Below are 22,666 nucleotides of genomic sequence, written 5' to 3'. Positions count from 1 at the left end.
TGTGCATCACTTCCGGGTCTGGTTCACTGAAAGTCCCACAATCCTCTATTCCTTTCCCACAATCCACCATGTTTTCCTGCTATAATCCCCTACGTTTTGTGCCATAGTCTTTTATGTTTTCCCACTATCTCAGCTGCCATTTGGATGCAGAATATCTGATGGAGGACTCTGAAATCCTAGGGTATAATAAAGCCACTAAATAGAAAGAAACCGGGTTCTTTATTCTCTTCTCTTTTCTTTTTCCCTTCTTTCCTTTCTTCCTTCCTCCCTTGTCCTCCCTCCCTCCCTCCCTTCCTTCCTTTGGCTTTCTAAGACATAGTCTTGTTGTGTAGCCCATGCTCACCTTGCACTCACAACCCTGCCTCTGCCTCAAGAGAACAGGAATTACAGGCACGATGCACCATATGGAGCTTGGAGCCTGGGTTCTGAATCTTCTCATGGAACATAACCCTCTGCTGGTCTTGAATTTTGTATGAGTGAAAAATAATTTATTAGGCTAACCAACTGAGATTTTCTGGGAGTAAAGGCACATTTTTTTTCTTTTTACTGGAGGTTGCATTTTTTTTTTACCCTAATTTGTATGGACTTTCTCTATAATTTATATAACACCATTGATACCACATTAAAATTAATTTTCATATAGTGCCACTTTGAATGCTCCTTCTGCTGCTTTTTCACATGATCTATGACTCTCAGTTAAATTAAGCACTTCAACACTTGCTCTGGCTAAATAGAAACTCCTGGAGATAGTTAAAAAGTTACAACTGTACAGGTCAGGCCATCATGAGGTCATTGCCTCCAACCTCAGCCGAGCCCTCAAAACTATACAGTAGTCTCACCTCCATTCTCCATTCTTCTAAAATCTTTGAACCTTCACCCCTTCCAGGGACTTGATTCTTCCATTTTATGAAAAATAGTATCCAACAGAGTTCTTGTTAACTTAGAAATACGCTCTCAAGTATACCTGTTCTTTCATCTTTCTGTAAAGTTGCAATAAAATACGTGTCCCAAGATTCATTGTGCCATGGGTCCCCTTCCTTTATATGTTTTGAATACTTCTCTTGATATTACAGTTTCAGTCTTTATCTCACTATGGCTTCCTTCTTACTTGCATGTAAAAATGCTTAAGTTAGAAACAAATAACCAACCAAACATACACTGTCCTTGAATTCCCTTTTCTCCTATAAGCAGAGGACCTTTTTTTTCCCTTCATCCTCACACTTCTTGGAAAAAAATTGTGTTCACTTTTCTACTGAACCTTCCACCAGCTGCAGTCTGCCTTCCTTCTCCACAATTTTGAGCACTGTTCTTGCCAAGCTCCTGAGGACTTTCATTTTGCTGATTCTGATGGGTGGCGTTTCATTCTCTAAGTAGTACTTAACAATTTTGATCACTCTCTAATGAAATATTCCTCCCCTTGATTTTAGGGACTGCTTACTCCTAAGGTTTTCTTGTTAGTTCTCTATTAACTAACTAGGTATTCTTTTCCATAAAAAACTATCCTTTTCTGTCATTTGACCAAATGTGATCTTTCACTGAACTTATGTGTTAAGTGGATTCACACTTTTTTTTGGCCGATTTTAACACTTCCTATGATTTAGTTACTCTAAATCTATACCCAAAGCCCAGACCCAGACCCCATCCCACCATAACTCTTCTCAACTCTCTCTAGAATCTTTCTACCTTGTTTCTTCCTAGTTGCTATTACAAAGGATGAGAACTATGTCCTCTGACTGGAATATCACACAAGATTCCTGAGGTCCTAGGGTAATGAAAATGATTCTTTAAAATTAGAAATATGACCAGGTCACTAATTCTATTTTAAACTCCTCAGTGGCTTCCTAGTGATGCCTGCAACTTACACATTTTTTTTGGGTGGGGGTAGGATGTTTCTGGGACAGGGTCCTGCCATGTAGCCCAGGCTGGTCTTGAATTTTTGATCCTCCTGCCTTGCTTCCCAAGTTCTAGGATTACAGTTGTGTCAGCACACCTGTGGAACCTATAGATTCTTTAACACAGTTTAGGAAGCATTTCAAAGACTGCCCCCTACCTCTTCCTTTAATTCTCTTGGTACTGTGCTTTTGCTGTATGTTATAGCTGAGTTTGATTTCCTTTAGGTACTGAAACAAATCTTACCCTCTGGCCCCTGGTGTCTCCATTGCTGGTCTCAGTCTGCACAACCCTTATTTCCTTTGTCTGGCTAGCTTTTAGTAATCCCTCCAGTCTAATTTGGAAACTCATCCCCTAGGGAGATTTTCCTAGCCTGGTTCTGGGTTGCAAATCACCTTTTATTTCCATTATGATAGCACTTATCACAATTTATTGTCATTGCCTGTTAAATTGTCTGTCTTTCCCAGTAGACTGCAAACACCATCACATTTCTAATATTCACAGCTGTTCACAAATGGAATGGGTTGTAAAAAGGATGAGACTCAAACGTTAGGTAGGTGGTTGGCTTTGATTTTTATCGTTTTGTCATCTTATGTCCTTACTGCTCTTCATGGGCCATGTGTTCAGCCAAACTATTTGATCTTCCTCAAATATGCTTTGTGAACTCCTTTTCTGTTACTTGGATCATACCTTTTTCTTTGCCTTGAAAAGTCTTTCTCTACCCTGTATGTGTGGAAATTATATTCTGTTTTTAAGGCCCAGTTGCAAAAGCGTCTTCTCCACAAAGATGTTTTATCACCCTAGGGAGAAAAGAATCTCGCCTTTCTCTGAATTCTCAAAATACTCTGGACTATTTTTAAGAATGATAGAACATCATTGTTAAAGGAAGCTATAGCTGTATTTCAGGAATATGGAATATCATTCTGTCCTTTGTTTGAATTCCTGTAATATGTTGTGGCATTTTTATGGAACACATCATACTTTGCATTATGTTGTGATTATGCATATATACCACATCTCTTCTATAATAGCTCGGACTCTGAGATTCTTGCATGTATGTGGGTTTGCAGTCCTCTCCTCTCTTTCTCTGTGTGTAATGGACTCTCAAAATGCAAAGTAAAAGCGTTGAATGAAGCAATAAGCAAATTCTGTTCTTATCTTTTATCTGCTTTAGAGGATCTTTTAAAGGCCAAATTAGTTTTATTTTCTGTCTCCAACTTTTTAATTATAACTTCCCATTTCCTTTGTACTCATTGATTTCATATCTCTGTTAAGGCTGCCAAATGTTTCCTACCAGAAGCACTCAGAAGAGATTGAAGAGAAGGTCCTTCCTCATTAGTTGGTGGACCATACAGACAATATGGGTAGAATTAAATCACAGTGGTATATCACCAGAGAAGTAATTTGGTAAGAGTATCTAGTAAATGTATAGGTGTGCTGTGGGCTGGAAGAGTGAAGTTTGGGAGGCCTACTGCTGTGGTTCCAGGTAGAGGCTAACATGTACTTAAACTTGCCTAACAGCAGTAGGGCTGGAGAAGGGGGCTGGGAAATACAGCATTATGCCAATAGACTCAATAGGGGTTAGTTTTCCTAATATTTCCATTAGAGAGATCCTAAGAAATAGGGGAAGAAGACCAGAAAGGTGGTCAGCACCATCAGCAGAGATAAGGACCAGCAAGTTCGCTGGCATTTGAGCAGTCTGCATGAAGGGATTTCTCTGTATCTGTTCTCATTTTCTAAGATACCACAATGCATGGTATCTACTACTACTTACAGTGTCTGCATTAAACATTACACCCAGTTAATGAGGACCAGTTGATTGCTTATGGGTCTGCATAGTGCCCAGAGACCCTTACAGAGTGAAGGACCACAGAAGAGCATTTGTCTCCTGTCTCTCTTTAATCCCAGGAGTAGCCTTTTGAGGTGGAAAACAGCATAGGTTTCTGAGTTAGAGAGGTTTGGGGTCTAACTCTGTTTTGGCTGCTTACTAATTGTATGACCTTGTCTGAATTACTTAACTTTCCAGAGTCCTAGTGTTTGTTATGTTTTAATCTCATATGTATGTGTTAAGTAGTATGGACAATAGCAAGGTCACAGAACTATTATGAGAATCAAGTAAAACACATATTTAGTGCACTGTGTATTCAGCATTGTACCTGGGCATGGCCAGCACTTCCCCCTCCACATTGCTGCTATACTTGGGAGAATGAAAATGCAGGTCTGCAGGGGACAGGAATTGAAAATGCATCAGGGAACAGAAGTCAGCCACTGATGGGAATGAGTTAAACTCTATGTATGAAGTAATTCCAGCCAAGGAAATATGCCATGCATTTTAGTAGTCACAGTTCATAAACAGGTACCTCCACAAACTACTGAGAAATTCTTACATTCTGCAGATCGTCAATGAAACGTATATATAATTTGTGTAATGATTTCTTTTAGAGGAAAGAGATTTGTGTGTGTGTGTGACTCATGGTTCATATGTTAAAAGTAAGGGATGGGGCAAGTGTAAATTGAAAGGAATTATGTTCCCAAACATTATTTAAATTAATAAAAACACATGCTCTCTGTCCCTTATTTTATGTTTGGTAAATAATGACTTTTTTTCCTTAGAATTGGGAACTCATCTTTTACCTTTTAGAAATGAACCCATATAATGGCCTCAGTATTGGGAAGTACGGCCAGTAGACAAGACTTAGAACACAATGCAAGTTGGGGTTTTGATGATATCTTCATGGTGAATGCTCACCTCTTAAACTGTCAGAGGGCATAGCTGTGGTGATGAATGTTTCAGACCTACCTTTTAGTCTCCTGTAGTATTCTTAACAGTATTAGATGCTTTCTGAACTGACAAGTTGAAATAGACTCAGAACTAAAAGCATACAACAATTTTGGAGAAGCACGCATGGTTACTTTCAAAGGTATTTCATTTGATTTATAGTGCCAAGTCCACTGGCTTGGACATGGCAAGTGTTCGTCATCTTTGGGCTGACTTCAGTTTCACAAGGCGGTTTGTATTTTGATGCATCTTTCTGATTTCTGTTCAGATATGTTAGCGCCCTCGTTCTAGTGTCATAGTGCAAGGGACCTTGCTCTGTCTCTTTCTCTCCTTAGGATACTGGAGATACTGGCTTTATTTCAAGGCCTAATCATAAGCTTTGGGTCATTGTCACCTTATCAAAGGACAATTTGGTTAGTTCTGAGTCTTTTCCATGTGAGAACATGAAATATGTTTGATGGGAAAAGGGATGAAGTCTGTTCTGTAGCATTTCAAAGAGAGCATCTGTCAACATCAGGCAAAGACCAAATTCAACAAGAGACAATGAAAACATTTGCCTCAAAAAACATTTGCATTGTGGTTTTGGTCATTTGTTAGTAGTATGTTATCTTGAGGTTGAAGGAAATCTTAACTAGGAGTCCAATATGTGCAGAGATTCAAGTAGAGCTGCTCTGACTGAAGCCCAGTGGGCCTCACCTTCTCAAGATGCAACCCCATAAATCCTGAAAAAAATCCTTAGAAATTTGGGAGTCTCCATTTACAAATCATTGACTCTGGCTGATCCCTTGAGTGTCCACCACCTGTTAATAATCCATCCTTCATACTCTCAATGAAAGAAAAGAAATAAAGAGTTCTCAGTTCCATGATTTCTTCTTCTTAAACCCCCCAACTTATGGCAAAATTAACAAGCCAGATATTTTTCTGACTTTACCAATCATTGGTAAATTATTTTCATCCTTTTTAGCATCTGAATGTGAAAAAAATCAGTCATCTTTGGCTTGTTCTTCTCTCTTAGAGTGTATATTCAATTAATTTTCAAGTTCTCTTTATTCTTGCTTCAAAATGTATTCCCTACTTTTACCTTCTTTTGTAAATTAGGAAGTTCAGCTCATGTCTGAACTATTGCACAAGCCTTTTAATTGGCCTCCTCTCCCTTGACTTTGATGAATCCCTATCAGTTTAATTTTTCTAAACTGCCTCCTAAAGACCATGTATCTACTTTAGTCACAAATCTTCAGTGTCTCCCCATAACCAACAGTGGAGGCGTCCATGTATCCCATGACTGTGAGTCTCTGTGAACAGCAGCCCAGGTCAATCTCTCTCACAATTCAAGGGCTGAAATTCACATGGCCGACAACTGTGCTGTCATACCACTTAACATTCTACTTCAAATGGTGGCAAATACTTAGGCACAAAGGAGGGAAGAAAAGTGGCAGTGATTATGATTTCAGGATTGACTTATATCTCTTTGTAATTGACCTGTTAAGAACTAATACCAGGTTTCCACTTTGTTCAAAACACTCCAGGGATTTTCCATCTCCCACAGAACAAAACCCAATGTCCTCACAGTATTCCACAAAGCTTTGTCAACAAATGTGGGGTGTTTGTGATTTGCCCAGGTTCCTTTCTTACTCCTCTCTCTCTCTCCTCCCATCCTTCCCTCTGGCCCAGTCACACTGGTAGTCGTGCTGTTCTTTAAGTACAGTAACATACTCCAACCTCAGAACCTTTGTATGGCATGTCCCCAAAGTCTGGAATGTTCTTTCTCCAAATAGCAATATATCCAACTCCCTCACACCCTTTAAAGCTTTAATCAGATGCCAACTGTTCACTGTGTTCAGGAAGTGAGAATAGCCATCTTCACTTCCACCTTGGCCTTCTTGCTTCTCTTCTTTTTCTTTGTTTTCCAGAAAGCATTTATCCTCTAGTAAAGGAATGCTTTACTTACTTTTCTTACATATTGTCTGTTTCCTCCAGTTAGGTTTAAATTCCTCAAGGGTAGAGATTTCTGCCTTTTACTGGTATATATGTAGGAAGTGCTTTGCACACAGTGGAACCCTGGTGAATATGTATCAAATGTGTGAATGATGAACAAACAGCCTGTGTTGTACTCTCAGGCTTTCCATGACCTCACCCACACTCTACCTTTGGCTACTTCCTGATATGAGATTGACATTCCAGACATTGTGGTCTGCAGTTCCTCTGAACATTCTTTCCTATCCCTGTGCACCTTTGGTTTTACTGTATCATGCAGCACAAATGCATTCTTCTGGTCTTCCCATATGCTCTGTGATTATGCTATGTCTTTACACATTGCATGAAATCATCTCAATCCACACCGGCTACATTTTCACTTTTCTCTTATTGTTTTTTCTGTACTACTAATTTGACAAATATATCCAGCATCATAAGATGTATACTCATCACTGCTGATGTTAGTGTTTATACTATGAAATTTTTGTGTGTTTGTTTGTTTGTTTGTTTTTGAGATAGGGTCTTGCTATATAGCCCAGGCTGACCTTGAACTTCTGATCTTCCTGCCTCAGTCTCTCAAGTGCTGGCACTAAGGTATGTGCCACTCCACTTGGCTTATAAGTGAGTTTTTATTTAACTTTTCCATTTTTGTTTCTCCAACATTGGAAGGTCTCTGAGGAGAAACCAAGAGCAAGAACTGCAGCCCAGGGACCCATCCTGCCATCTTAAGAAATGGGGGGAAGGGCAATATTTTAGCACACTAGAATCTCAGCACACCAGTTAGGAAAATTCTGCCTAGGGTACCATGCTCATAGTAGGTGCTCAGAAAGTATTTGTCAGTGGACTGATTGATCTCATGTGATTGCTTTGTTCCTAATATTCTTTCTGCAGCCTTACTGATGTTTATGCATATGTAGGAAGACCTGTAAAAAATAAGAGACTCAAAAATCTTTTTATAGAGTAAGAAAAACTTCATTTAATGATGATGAACATGAAAGAATTAATTGAAAATATTAAATTTTGGTTATCGAGATGTTGGATAAATCAAACACTTTGGAGACTGTAACTTGTGAGAGGTGTTTTCACACTTGTTGTTCAATTTATTAATAGTCTTTTCACTGTGGCATTTCCCTGGAGAAAGCTGAGTGAGTGAGCAATAAAGTTTTAAAATGATTAGTCACGCAGAATTGACTCATGGAGTCTCAGTTATGTGTACATCTTGCTGAAGTACTTATTTTTAGCACATTGATTTGGAAAGAAGTATTATACTTATTAAACCATGAGGGCTGGAAGTGTGACTCAAGCAGTAGAATACCTGCCTAGCCAGTGTGAAGCCCTGAGTTCAATCCCAGAACCACACACACAAAACCCCCCCAAAAAAACCCCAAACCAAAACAAATAAAACACCCCACATTATATTTGAATGGCATTTTGTGTTAGATATTTAGTGTCAATTATATCAAGTAGATATATAACTCAGCTATAGTTTCATCAAACTAACATTCAAAGCTTCTTAAAAAACAGGGGAGCTTGAGCATATTACTTATTTGGTAACTATTTCTAACATGTAAAAGTCAAATGAGATGTGCCAAACATATGAAACCTCTATTTTCAACTTAATTCTGGCATATTTTTACTTCTAACAACAAATCATATAGCTAATTCTTTTAAACAGATATTAACACAGGGCTGGGATTAAGTTTAAAGTCAATTTTAATATACTTCTGGAAAGGAATTAAACTTAGCTATCTGATGCTTATTCACCTAGTGTGAGATAGATACAGGAATCTCTGGCTCTAGGAAATAGTTCTGATCCCAAAAGTGCTATATAACTTAAAAATTTGCAAATCGCATCTTATTTTATTACATATTAGAGAAACTAAGTCTTAAAGACCTGAATAAGTCTTTTGTGCAGTGAATAGGAAAGCTGTCATTTGTTTTAATTTCAGGAAGTTAATATATTATTTTTTCATATGTGTATCTATGTGGGCTTAAAAATAATATTATGTTGAACTTTTTACAAATTAGAAACACTTAAATAGCTATTTTATTCCTAAAAATTTTTCCAATAGCAGCAATTTAAAACTAAAATAGAACAATTTTAAAGATTACTGTTTGCCTTGTACTCACTTCAACTCTTGTGACAGGCACAATATTTACTAAAAGCAATATTTTTCATCTTATCTCTGGTTCCAACATCATATTCTTTTTTTTGATTTGGTGGTATATGTTTCTCCTTGTGAAGCAGCTGTTATGAAAGCTTAATTGGTTTTCAATTAATGAGAATCAATGTTGTCTTGAAAATTATGTGAATTCCTGATCACTTCCCTGATAGTTTGAGATCTTTGAAATGTATGACCAACTTTGAGGTGGGAACCTATGGAGTTTCTTCAAAAGGAAGCCAGGCTTCCATTCCTTACACAGGTGATCAGCTGTGTTGACACTGTACGGTCGATAATGTATCCGACTTCTCGTCTCTGAAGAAATTCTAGGAAATATGCAAAATTAATCAAAAGACTTGGTTCTAAACTGTATGGATATGAAAAAAGTTCTCAAAGATTTTTATTTTGCAATGGTTAGTACTGGAAATAAAGCAAATGAAAACTTGGAAAAATAAGAATTTGGGTAGTTTAGGTAGAAAAATGAGAGGTAGCTCCTTCAGTTTGTTTCTGTCCCCATGGCAAGCAGATCCTACAGCTTAACTGTTCCCTGCCTCTGTACAGCTCTATACAATGGAGCAAACTCTGAGAGTTTTCAGTCTTCTGGATGTAGGGTTGGTGGGAAGCGGTTGTCATCTTGAGCACCCTACAGAACGTTTTACTCATAGCTCACACAGCATCCTGTGTCTTAAATAGCAGAAAACATGGCCAGAAAGATTAGTTGTGACATTAAAAAGAGCCTGAGTAGTACTGTTTGGTCTCTTTGAAGAAAGTTGTTTGAAGCATTGTAAAGCTCCAACTATCATGACAGACTTGCAGAGATAGAAAATGAGTTAATATGGCTTGCATCATTCTGACATGGATACCTGATGGAAGGAGTCAGTCTCTAAATGGTATACAGGTATTGGTAAAGATAAGGGTTACAGAGTAACTAGTCTGTCAATAAGGTAGTTTTTGCATTTCTGAACATTGGATTCAAGGTCTGGCATCTTGGTAAATTTTCAAGTCTTCTTTGTGGAGGTAGTCTGAACCTAAGCAGGCAGACGCAATTAGCCCTTGGGAACTACAAGGATGGATCTAGTCAGTTGAAGTGTCCAGGTTTGGGACAATCATCCGGCTCATTCTACCACCTCAGAAAGTCTGTAAGTGACCTTTGTATCCCACAAGTCAATATGGGGCAAGGACAGAGCTAGGAGGTAAAACACATCCCGACCCACTGCTGAACCTATGGGTTCATTTATGCCATGCTCAATAGCTCAGCATGGTACTTTCACAGAATAAGTTCTCTGTAAACACTAATAAAATTTAATTAAGTTGATCAAATCTATTATCAGTAATAGCTTTATGTCCTGATTTTCAGTGTCATGGAAGTCATCTCCTCCCAAAGAAGCTCATACATAATACCTCATAATAGGGTGTCTGCTAAAATAGCTATGGAGAGGATATCTACTAAAGTTTTTTGAATTGGTAACTATGGCCATGATTGTTAGCCATTCATTAATAACTGATTAAAAGGGTTGGCTATAAGTTTTATTTTTAGAAACAAAAATACTTTAGAAAGAAGCCAAGTTTTAGTAAGGCCATAGTATTTTATCAATCATCATGAGATTTATATTTAAAGATAAACTCCATATTTATCAGCATATAAACTCCAAACTCTGTCTTAATTATTTTACTTACAATCTGGAATGTCATTCAGAAGATAATTCAGATTATAAAGCCATACCAATCTATAATTAAATTGTGGGGTTTAGAAAGTATTATTGGTAAATGGATCTTTCCATCTTCTTTTTTCTTTTTAATTGATGAAGCAAAGTACCACTCAGCAAGTCTATTTTTAAAAGCATTTATTGAAGTGACAACCAATCCTAAACTAAAGAAGGTGAAAAAATAACAATAAAGAATAGAACAAGTTGCCTGCAGGTTAATATATATATAGGAAGAAAGGAATTCCTACAGTTTTTTATGAATGCACGAGTAAACCAAAACCTGTTCATAAGCTTCGATGTGGTTAAAGTGGCAACCAGATCTCTTAATGATCCACCAATGGAATAAATTGGACATTTGACTGGAAGAAGATCACTTGGATATAAGATAGTCGCCTTATATTGAACTACTAAGTTTGGTTTAACCATGGGGAAACAATGGCTGAAGGGGTCAGCACTAGACAGAGGACCTGGCTTTAGTCCTCAACTAGCTGTGAACTTGGGTAGATAACATGAGGTGCTCGCTTTTCCATTTGTGGAAGGAGAAGTTGAGTCAGTTGATCTATGTGGTCCCAAATGAACAAAGAAGGATCCTAGAGATTTGCAGCCTATGCTTGGTGAGAGGACCAGGTGGAAACGATGGGTGTATCTGAGCCATCCCTACTTTCAGAGTCCACAAAGACTTGTGTGAATGTGACTGAAGCATGATAGTGCTACAAAAAAAAAGTGCCAGTTTCAAGTATTAGGTTGTTAAACACTTGGTTAACTCACCACTTCTTAGCATTGTAAGCTCCCTTAATTATCAAATGAGGGAGATTATCTAGATTTCTAAGTTCCTCCTACTTCCAACATTAAAAATATTTTAATGGAATTTTAGAACAGAGATTTTCAACTAAATTATATTTCCTAAGTATATCATCATAATAAACATATCTGGTGAGTGAGTTAAATATTGCTATTCAGATACCAAAATAACAATGTATGAGAAGTAATTTTGGATTTTGAGTGAAATTCCAAATTAAAAAATTTAGCATGATGACTATTTCTCTAACAGAAAATGATTTGTTAATAAGTAAGAACTAAGTTTAATAATTACACTTAATTTTTCTTCCTTTTTTTGATGCAACAAACTTTCATCCTGCTATTATTATAATGGTTGCATGATTTCCATGAAATAGGATAAATCTCTCCCCAAAAAAGTGTGCACGAAGACATCCATCAAGAAAGACAAATATATGGTTGGTTTGAATATTCCCAAATGTCAAGAGGAGAGTCTTTCATTGGTTTATGGCATCCTTTCATGGTTATTAGGAAGCCACTCATACTTTGGCATAGTTTTGCTAGTAAAACTTAATATGTTTTATATTCAATGAACTCAAGTTAAAGTTCTAGAAAAATTCAGATAGATCAGTGAGAATAAGCATTTTTAGATCTTACAGTTAAGACTTCAACAGTATGAAAGCAAGTTTAGAAAACATTTTTATTAGACAAATTATGTAGACAAATTATACACAGAAAGCTCTGCCACTCGTAACTGAGGCCTCCAAAAATGTTTTGTGTATTTGTATAATAGGCAATACATCAAAATAAGCCTATTTTAAATATTGTACATGGTTAACAGTTTGTTGATAGCTGAGATCACTGCAACATCTGGTATGTCCCTACATAGCTTGTTGTAAAGACTTTTCTGTTTTAAAATCAGAGTTGTGAATGAGATCATGAGTGTTACAAGGGAAAACAAGGTGTGCATGCACTTAGGAACTTGTTACCCTGGAAACAAAATGGTTTTTGCATGATAAGAAAAGTTTCTGCCTTACACAGTAGACAATATTTGAAGATTTAGTACAAAAACAGTGACAGTACAAGATGCTCCCCAGAACAGAATTAGCATCAAAATAGAATATACCTTAAGAATATACCTCTTAATTTCTCCTAAAGCAAATCACATAGGTTGGTCCCTATAGCAATCCTAGCCACGGTGTGGATTAGATTAAAATAAGTGTATGGCTGCATAAAAACACAGGATAAATTTTTGCTTCCTACTTAGCACGTTTTAATTTAAGGATTACAAACGAAGTTCAGTCTACATTTCTAACAGATAAGAGTTCTACTTTAAAAGGGCTGTGCACAAAGAGGCACTGGTTTTGCTGTCTTCCTTCTCATACACTTGGCATGGATGTAAAAAACACACAACTCCTCCAAATAGAACTGAATAAAAAAGGGGGTTAAGATGAGAGCCCAGTATGGTGATTACATTTTTGCTTTAGGATAAGGTATGACATAATTAAGGCCACATCAATACTTCTGAAGGGCTCCCACTCCTCCCCGACTACAGTTGTTACATTGATTGGCTCACTGCTTTGGAAGAGGATCTTTAACCTTCAATGATCTATGAGTTTAAACTCGTAGAGAGCTCCATGTGCTGTTGTGGTTGTGGTTCAGCTAATAGCATTTTGCATTTAGATAAATATTAAAAGTAAAGTTATCAAGGTTAGCTTTATACACTGCTGAATAACAAATGCAAAACCTATTCATGAGTTACATCTAGGAACAAATATTAAATCGCCCTGGATGTTTTTGTTTTAATAACAAAAGTATAAAATATTCTCTATTGGCAAACAATGCGAATCAGAATAACATGAAAGCAACCCGCCTTTTCTAACTGAAAAGACCTTCTGCACTATACATAGTTCCTGTATACAATGCTTGTGTTTTTTTAAACTAAAGCTTTATTAAATGAATTGCAATAGCAATGGCTGCCTTTTTATATATATATATACACATTATATAGGTGCATATATATGTATAGATATGAGATACTAAGTTATTTAACACAATAGAGGCTTTTGCCATATGATAAAGTTTACTGTACATAAGAAAAAAACTTTTAATACTGTACAATCACATAAAGGTCATATGCACTGCTGCAGTGCAAGAGTAATTTTAACTGTAGTCTTGACTGGCATATTAATGGCTTTTTTTTGTAATCCTACAAAATTGCATTCTTATATTCTGTGGCCTGAATGGTCTTCAAATCATTTTCTAGACACTGCAGGGGTTGCCTTTTGTCCACAGTTAAAGGACACTCGACAGCTGTGGAGCATTGCAGGGACGCAGCAGAAGAATGTAAAAAGACTGAAGTTATTGCAATTATAGTTTTAAAAATAGAGAGACAGTATGTAAGAAGCCTTTATGTAAAATTAATCCTGCATATACCTTGAGTATACTCAGTGCACATTTCCTATACTTGAAGTACAGTATATGAAAAACAGGCTAATAGGATCCTAGTATACTATATTCTGGGGAAACAAGTTGAGTAATGAAAAAAATGAAGGGAGATAGATAAGAAGAGAGGGAAAGAGGGAAAGAAATAGGGGCAAGAAAGAAAGGGGAAGGTGGGGAGAAAGAACTAGAATTGTTACTAATCATCCTGATTTTTTTTAATAAAAAGTTACATCCATGTTAGTCCAATATTACAGCTGCTCCTCACAAAGGGAGCCCTACAAATAAACAGTGAGATGTTTGCTATCATATGGAAGTGCCTCGGTCGGGGTCATTACCCAGATTGAGCCCCAGGGTGGGAGTTGGCTGATAAGGAATAGATGACATTGTTTTTATAGGACTCCTGAAAAATCCCCCATTAGGTGCCCTGTGCCTAAAAGGGCCAGTTCGGTGCTCAGGCACGTTGCCAAAAGCGAAACCAGAGGCAGCCTTGGCTGACAGTGTGCGGCTAAGAGTCTGGATCTGTTCTGGGATGAAGGTGGTTGTGGTGATATGAGTGTTCCTGAAATCACTGATTTGCTCCAGTGCTTGTCGTGTTGGCAAAGTGTCAATGTCCAGAGGGGTCAAGTCAATTGACGAGGTGGAAAACTGTTTATGGGGGCTGTCGTCATCTGTGCACAAGCTATTTACACGTCTATGGAGGTGCTCCAGGTCAATTTCCTTGTCATCCTGGAGATGAAGAAAAAGAAAATAAGGTTCTCATCAGTACTAGCTTCCATGCTTAAGAAAAAAAAAGTAGTTCAGCAAACATGTAATTAACTGAACTCTGGGGTTTATTTGCTTAACAAATATTTACTGAGCACCTAATATGAGTCAGAATTGTGCTAGCTTCTGGGAATACCGATATGATTCTGAGATAAAGCTGTCTATAATAAATATTTTTCTTGCAGTGAAAGTTTTAAAGCGAGCATATGCCACATGCAGCTACAAAGATATGAGAGCAGTAGACAAGTAATTACCGTTGTATAAAAGACAGGCCCAGGCAAAATTATACAAATAAAAAGTATGGTTTTGTCGACTCCCACGAACCCCTCCACCTCTTCTTTATACATGCTTCCTCTTTTTTTCACAGTCTCATTCCAAGTTGGTTTTTTATTCCCTTTCTACCTCTTAGTCCTAATCTTAACTTTCCACTCTTAGAGGGAAGGGATATCATATGTAATTCCATACTAATGTGTTAATGACTGTTAATATGTTATTTGTTGTAAACCAGGATATATGAGATTTTTTTTAAGAGAGAGCAACATTCAACACAAGAGAATAAATTTCTAAATGAGAGATTTCATGCACATAAAATATCTTAGCCTCTGAGTCAGACAACATCGTGAAGTCAGTGGGACATTTGGAGACCCCTTCAAGTCAGGACATGTGAGTGGTGGCTTTAATTTAGGGCCAGTTTTATGCTAAATAGCAACAAACCGAGATACTGTAGGCTATGCTAATGACACTTTTGTAAGAACGTGCTTAATGAACAAAAAGGAAATAAAACCTCAGGTTTTTGGAGATGAAACCCAATCAACAAATTTCTTAGGACTGTCACTAAAGTGAGCAGTAAAGTCTACTATTTGAAAAAATAGAACTGGCAAGGAATAAAATTGTCCTTGTTATCAGTCTTATTTATAGCTAAGCTCAATAAATTAAACTTATGAGGATTTAAAAATATCTATTTATCATAAGTGGAGAAAATATTTGTTCTTCAGAGCTGGGCTGGCTGTCACGAGTTAGAATGGGGTACATATTTTTTTCATTGTGCTGTTATAGTGTTCCTCAGTGAAAAATGTTTTGATGTGCCTCACTGTTTTTCCTTCTTCTTTCTCATTTTAAAATCCAATAAAAATATCCATTAATGCAATATTATCATTGAGACTTTAGAGGGTTGAGGCATATAATTTCATGGTTCCCACAGCAACTGTAATATAGTCATCCATCAACAGATATGATAATGCAAAAATTTAATATCATATATAGTAATTCAAAATATAAGGAGCTTGGGGAGCACTTAATTTCCAGATTTTTGAGAGTAAGAAGTCTCTGCATTAAAGCTGCATTAATGTGGTCTTTTGCATTGAATCAATGTCAACAGAAATAGCAGAAGCTTATTCCACAAAGAAAACACTCCAATAAGGCCTGATTAATTTTTACTACAATCTCCACTTACTTAGGATGCATGATCATTCACTGAAGTAAGAAGTGCAGGCTTATGTTTGTTAAGTCAAGCTTTTCTTAGAAGTTATACTGATCAGCTTTGCATATAAAGGTGTAGACTATTTTAGAAAACCATCTACTTGAAAGAATACGTGCCAAAATCGATATGTATATGAGCAGTCACTTTTTATTTGTGGATTAAGGCAGATATGCTCAGAATTTGCCTTAGCCATCAGTTAGCCTTGTTTTGTTACAGAAAGTTTAAAACTTTCTTTGAAACTATCCATCCAATCGAGTCATTTAACAAATTCATTGTTTTTCATTTCAACTTCTGAAGACTCAGTGAATAAAATTTCAGTATTGAAAAAATGTCACCCTTGTTGTCGAATGGAAATAAGATGAATGAATCAAGTAGTTTATTTTTGACTTCATAATTTATGACAAAACAAGGTACATGCTACTTTAAAAGAGATAGCATGTATAATTCTGCAATTCTTTTTCCAGTTATGCAGAAACTATTTTAATGACCTTGGAGTTAAGTTGACTCAAGTGCAGAGGGGCTAAATGGAATTCTAGATCATTCCCAGGTGTCAATTTGGCAAGCCTGGGAATCATGATAGAACCTCCAACACAAGATTACTTCTATCTATAGATCTGCATGTAGAGAGAGAGAAGTGGGCACTAGTGATGAAGAGAAAATTCTATTATTTTTGCTATAGCATTGCATTTTTTAGGCCTAGTCTCTAAGACACAATTTATCTACAAGTTAAACAATGAATTGAAACAAAAGGTTAATTATCTTTGTGAATCCATCAAGGAAACCCCAGCCTTTAAAGATCATTAAAGTCTATCTTGAGATTTGGGAGAATGTCAAAACCCATTGAGCCCTGTGAAACTGTCAGCCTTCAAATATCATAGCCTGATGTTTGTTTATCTGATATGACCTAAAATAGAAATTAGTATCGGCCTTAGCAGTTTTTACATTCCATAAATTGATTTCGGATCCTCAAAAAAGCAGAGACAGTGGCCACCCACAATTCAGTATCCTCCCCTGTGATCAGCCTCCCTCAGTGGCTCAGATTCGAGCAGAAGCTCTTCAAGTACCTCTTTGGATGGAACCCGGGAGCCCTTCCTCTTGTTCCACCATGTCTCCAGCATGGCTATGAAGCAGGAGAGGACGATTCCAGCAGCCAGGATACAGAAGACCCCTGCAAAGCTCTTTATGTCCAGGGCACCTCCTTTCTGCTTTGTGTCCACTGAGGAGTACAGGTCACACTGGCCATTCTTAGGCCACCACTTGTGCTTCAGGATATCCATGTCACCACTCTGCTGAAGTTCCAGGATCCTTGGAGTCAAGAACATAACTGCGTGTTACTGCAGGGTAATGCCCTTGGTCCATGACAACTCTGATTATAATCCCATTGCTGAAGATGGCTGAAATGAATCTAAAGACCAGCTTTTTGACTATTAGGAAACTAATACCATAATGGCTTTCATTCTAGACATAGAGTTGGGCCACAGTGCTTTCTTCTCTCCCTTCACTCATCCCCCTCTTTCATCTCCCTTCCTCTCTGTTTTCCCTCTTCCTCTTCTTATTTTGTTTCCATTCTATAACTGTTAATATCCTCACCAGGTCTGCTTCAGTGTGTTTTCACAATTACATTTTGGAGGCGTTGTTTTGATGTGGTTTCAAGCTGCTGCATTTCCGTGTTCCCCACAAACAGAATGATCCTCTGGATCTTAATGCTTTTATGAAGAACGTTTTGCTGCTTAGAGCAAGACTGGTGTAATATTGCCCAGCATAATCTACACACACAGAAATTCAATTAAAAAGATTTCTATTATTTAACACAGTGTAGAAGAAAGCCTTGGGACAAGTTTGAAGTTGATAAAATATATCATTTTTGTTTTTTCACACAACTGATCTAGTTTTCCTTTTTATGCCAAAGGGGAAGTAATCTTACCTTAGAGAACAAGAAGAAAAGTTGACCAAAGGCATTCAGAAGTAGTTAAATTCAAATAAGAAATACCCTTCTTCTTCTTCATCTCTCCCTATGAGAGTCTGGGAGTAGCTGCAAAGACTGCAGCTTTTTATAGTGTGATTCTCATAGAGGAATTATTCTCAATTCCAAATCCTCCTTAGGCTCCTACCTTGCTCTGTCCCCCCTGCCCCCCACAACCATGTCCCTTCTTGCTGGCCAAGTCTGTCCTGTCTAGAGTGTGTACACCTCAGAGTTCTCTGGATTTTCCTGACCCAACAATGCAGTATGTTTCTTGGGTCTTTAGGCCAATTCTCAGAGATGTCTTCCTGACAACAGATCTTACAGCCACCAGTCCACTACGGATCTAGAGAGTGGTGCCTGCAGAGAGGACTGACCCAGCATGCATATGTGAGGTCAGGTGCACACAGTTCTGTGCAGGGGACCCTCCCTCTGTAGGACAAAGCTGTTGATAAGAGGACTGGGACTGGATGTGACTTCTTGTGCCCCTGGCTCCATGCAGGTCTCCCAGCTACTCACAAATTAGACACTTGACCCTGACCTCCCGCAGGTCATGAAGACAAATTTGTTATGATTAGAGGCTAGAACATATTTAACAGTTTTTAGCTTGATTTGTAATTTTTACATAATTAGACTGAGGATATATGGTCCCACATTTGGGCTCTTGCCCTGGGTTTTCTATTCTTTGAAGAGGGTGAGACTATTGAAAAGTTGAGAGAGAGGAATTAAGCCTGTGAGTGTGTCACTCACTTTCAGTGACACAGTACTGTTTTACCTGCTTTATATCATCCACATGGTTAGAAGGTTTTTGTACATTGTAGGTGGGAATCAACATTTCACCCACGCTAGAGAGACAAACAGACAGACACACACACACACACGTGCACACACACACACACACAGAGAGAGAGAGAGAGAGAGAGAGAGAGAGAGAGAGAGAGAGAGAGAGACCAGATGGAGGGACTATCATGGAGAGTTGGTTTCACATGCTAGCCACATCCCATCCTCCCACCCTTCTATGACTGTTCTTAGCCTGACGCTGCCCTAGATCCCCCTCTTTGTTCCTAGCCTGGACTTTTCCTCCTTGCTTCTTATGAAATCCATCTATCTAATGTTATACTACCCAGAATGTTGTCCTAAAGGGTCAGTTAACTGATTAATTATAATTAGTAAAATGATTATGCATAATAATGGATTACATGTCAACTGTATTCTAGCCTTTATCCCAGACAAATTCATTTGCACCTCTGGAATTTCAAAAAGTATATTCCATGGGACACTGGCTGTTAAGGGCCTCTCCAAGAAAAAGGCCCTGTGATTGTTAACTTGGAGAAACACTCACTTGGAAATTTCCCAAAATGTTAGCCTAGTAAGTCTCTAAGATCTGTAGAAAAGAAAACCTTTATGCTTTTGCGTAATTCAACCTTTCCTAACTTACTTTTCTTCTCCTTTCCCTCTTCCCAAGTAACACATATTAATACTCTGTGGACCTATAGTTTGAGGAAGACACTGGAGAAATATTGCCTTCACCCTTTGTAGGAATTTCTGACTGTGCTAAGATCATACAAATTCACAACCATAGCATCAAAGTGACTTGCTTGGCCTCATCAAATCTACCAGTTAAATGATGTTGGTGTTCTTAATAAGTCAATATAAAGTTTCAGTTATGCACGATGAATAACTTCTAGAATCTGCTCTATAATATTTTGCCTATAGCAAAAATATTGTATTATACACCTGAAACTCTATTAATAGATTAGCTTGTGTTAAGTGTGCATGCCGCAATAATAAACAGGTGAATCCATGAGGTTTTTGTCTATCTAAAGGAACTAGGTAGTCAGGCACCACTGAATACGTTGAAGGAAAACTTCAGTCATCTCTGAACAAGTAATTCTTAAATTTGAGTTTAGAAGTACAGGTAGATATAAAATGAGACTGCAGCAACATTTGCTTAATAAGAATACAGTTGTCCTTCAGTGTTCATGGGGGATTGGTTCTAGGACCTTTTACAGAAACCAAAATCTGAGGAAGCCCAAGTTCCTTACATAAAATGGTACAGAAGTTGTATATAACATACACATTTCATATATTTTAAATTGTCTCTAGATTACTTAAAACAATATAATGCAAATGCTATATAAATAGTTGTTATACTATATTGCTTAGGGAATAATGACAAGAAAAAGTCAGTACATATTCAGTATAGGCCCATTTTTCCTTTCCTCAATATTTTTGACTTGTAGCTGGTTGAATCTGTGAATGTGGAGCCAATGGATATGGAGAGAAGACTGGAAAACAGACTCAAAACTCCCAGTTTCACTGCTCTCCTACACCTGCACATATTTTAGTTTGTATCTGTGAAAGTGTAAGATTTTTCCTCCATGGAACTTATCACCATTTATAATTATTTGTGGTTACTTGATTAATGTTTCTAGAATGTGCACTTACCATCCTCCATACTGCTAATCACAAAGCAGGTAGATATTTATTGATATACCCAACATGGTTTTTGCTAAATGAACCCAATCCTTTTTTCTTATCACCCAGGCAATTTTCTAATTTATTCCATTTCATCTGTATTCATTTATCTATTCAATAAATATTTAAAGAATGACCTCACGCCAAGCATTTCTTCGGGCACAAAGTTTATTCTGAAACACGATTGCAGATTCAGGCAGAATGGCCTGGGCCATACTGTAAAATTGTTTTTTTAATGCCCTCACTTCATGCTTATTCTCTTGTTCCTTCAGGAACTGCATACTGCAGTTCCTTAGTGGTATCTCTGACGCCTATGTTTCATCCACTGTCTCCACATTTTTTCCTAAACTTGAAGAATATTTTAGCCTTAAAAGTAAGTATTGAAGAATGCATATAATATTTCATTTATTTCAATTCTAATAGGAGTAAAAGGCCATAAATCAAAAGAATTTCTTTAATTGCAGGGCTTTAAGTTCATCTAGTAGGGTGATATAAGCTCGTAGTGGGGAAAGATGGAAGGGTCTTCGGGTATGACCAACAGCAGAGATCTTTTTGTAGAGTTGGCCTCCAGGTCATTGCAACTAGGTGGTTGGGACATTGTGGGGAGACCTACCTTTGGGGATACACAGAACCAGTGTGCTACAGGGTCCCATGGTCAAGCTCTGAGTAGTCAACAGATTCCAAGATTGTAACCTGGCATAGGATAGAGTGTTGGAAGGGAATGAAAGTGTTCTCTAAACTGAGAATTCTGTTACAATGTCTTGCTACAAATCTAATGCTCTTGGAAATTTCATCAGAAAAATCTCACGACCCTCTTTTTTATTTAACAGAATCTCTAATAATTAGATAAAATAAGTTTAGTAAAGTGTAATGGGCTGCCATAAGGACCAATGGGATGAATTCTTATAATAAATGAAGAAACATAATTGTCTTTTCAAATGTTCATGAAGATCTTTTAACTGAAGCTTAAACACACACACAAAGGGGAAATTTACCATTTAATTGTGTGTGTGTATCTACACAAGAATCAAAGTTGTACAATGCTTAATGAAGGCAAAGAAAACTTTTGGCTTCCTGGGATGACATTTTTTCTTATGTGTACAATTTCCACAAGATGGCAGTCTTTGCTCATAGACAACAAAACGTTACTTCTGTTAACGGTTTACTTGTAGGCTTGAAATGCATAAGGGATAGACTTCTTGGTGCTGAATACACGTACACTATTAGAAACAAAATTAGCTGTTACAAGATAATGAGTAATTGCATGGATAAAACCTTTTCTTGATGTGTAGTCACAAAAATTCCTGCCATTTTTACCTCAGGGTAAAAATGACAAAAGTAAGTGACAACACTTGCTTTTGAGGGCTGTTGTGGCAAGAACTGGTGATCCTACACATACAAAGTATTTTGCCCGCTGCTGGACATGTAGAAGACAGTCACAACTTGAAAGCCAGTCTTATTATTGTCAGCATGTGTCACTATCGTTCTTTCATTGTACCTGTTCTGGTACATTTCTTAATGCAGAGTTATACACCCATATGAAATGGTGGATGATTGATTTACTGACAAGAATATTACATTTCCTTCTTTTGCCAAAAAGTATTAAAACATTTTCAATCTCATTGAACAGAAAAATTTTAGAAGTCTATAAAACCTAGCTGCAGTTTGAAAATGGTTAATAGATTATTCCTGCATGCATTGAATTCTTTATTGATATAAATGAGCAAATTTCAGGGGAAGGCAGTAGGAAGGCAAAAGATCTTTCTTTCATATTCAGATAAAAACATTCAACAGGTCTAGGCAGTCATTTTGTCAAGATACTTTGAAGATAATAGCCTCATTTATGTGTGGAATTTGCACTAATCATTGATCACTTACCATCTTGAATTGCTACTCTAGGAACTGACGATCAAATTAATTCCTTTGTAATGAAAGAGGTTGCTGAAAGATGGATGCAAATCTATAATCCCACATAAGTAATTTAGATCTTTGTCTTTGAATAATACAGCAATCTGTAGGTTCCTTTCAAGTTTTATTAGAATTAGGTAAATTCCTATTGAACCAACTATAAAAAAACGTTCTTGATTTTCTGAGAAAAAGGATATGTGCCTTTTTCATTGTTTCTATTAGGAAAAAAATTAGGGACAGTCAGAGATTTAAAAAAATTTTTTATTTTATTTATTTATTATGGTTTTGTTGGGGGTACATTGTGACACTTACAAAAGTTCTTACAATATATCATAGTTGAATTTA

General features: G+C 37.2%; 1 protein-coding gene across 4 annotated transcripts in view; it reads right to left on the bottom strand.

The window, feature by feature from the left end:
• The window catches only part of Grid2 (glutamate ionotropic receptor delta type subunit 2), a 1,442,266-nt gene that overhangs the window by 22,702 nt on the left and 1,396,898 nt on the right, over window positions 1-22,666 (bottom strand). For 3 of the 4 annotated variants that reach the window (XM_074041371.1, XM_074041372.1, XM_074041374.1), the window contains 2 exons: window positions 17,040-17,280; window positions 11,975-14,459 (listed from right to left, as the gene is read on the bottom strand). In XM_074041371.1, coding sequence (XP_073897472.1) covers window positions 14,037-14,459; window positions 17,040-17,280 — 664 coding nt within the window. In that variant the 3' untranslated portion in view covers window positions 11,975-14,036. Of the gene's footprint in view, window positions 1-11,974; window positions 14,460-17,039; window positions 17,281-22,666 lie in introns of those variants that run through there. The other variant, XM_074041373.1, reaches the window with a different exon arrangement.

The sequence above is a fragment of the Castor canadensis genome, chromosome 9 (assembly GCF_047511655.1).
Source record: "Castor canadensis chromosome 9, mCasCan1.hap1v2, whole genome shotgun sequence".
NCBI classification, from domain to species: domain Eukaryota; kingdom Metazoa; phylum Chordata; class Mammalia; order Rodentia; family Castoridae; genus Castor; species Castor canadensis.
This window is presented reverse-complemented; position numbering and strand designations above follow the sequence as displayed.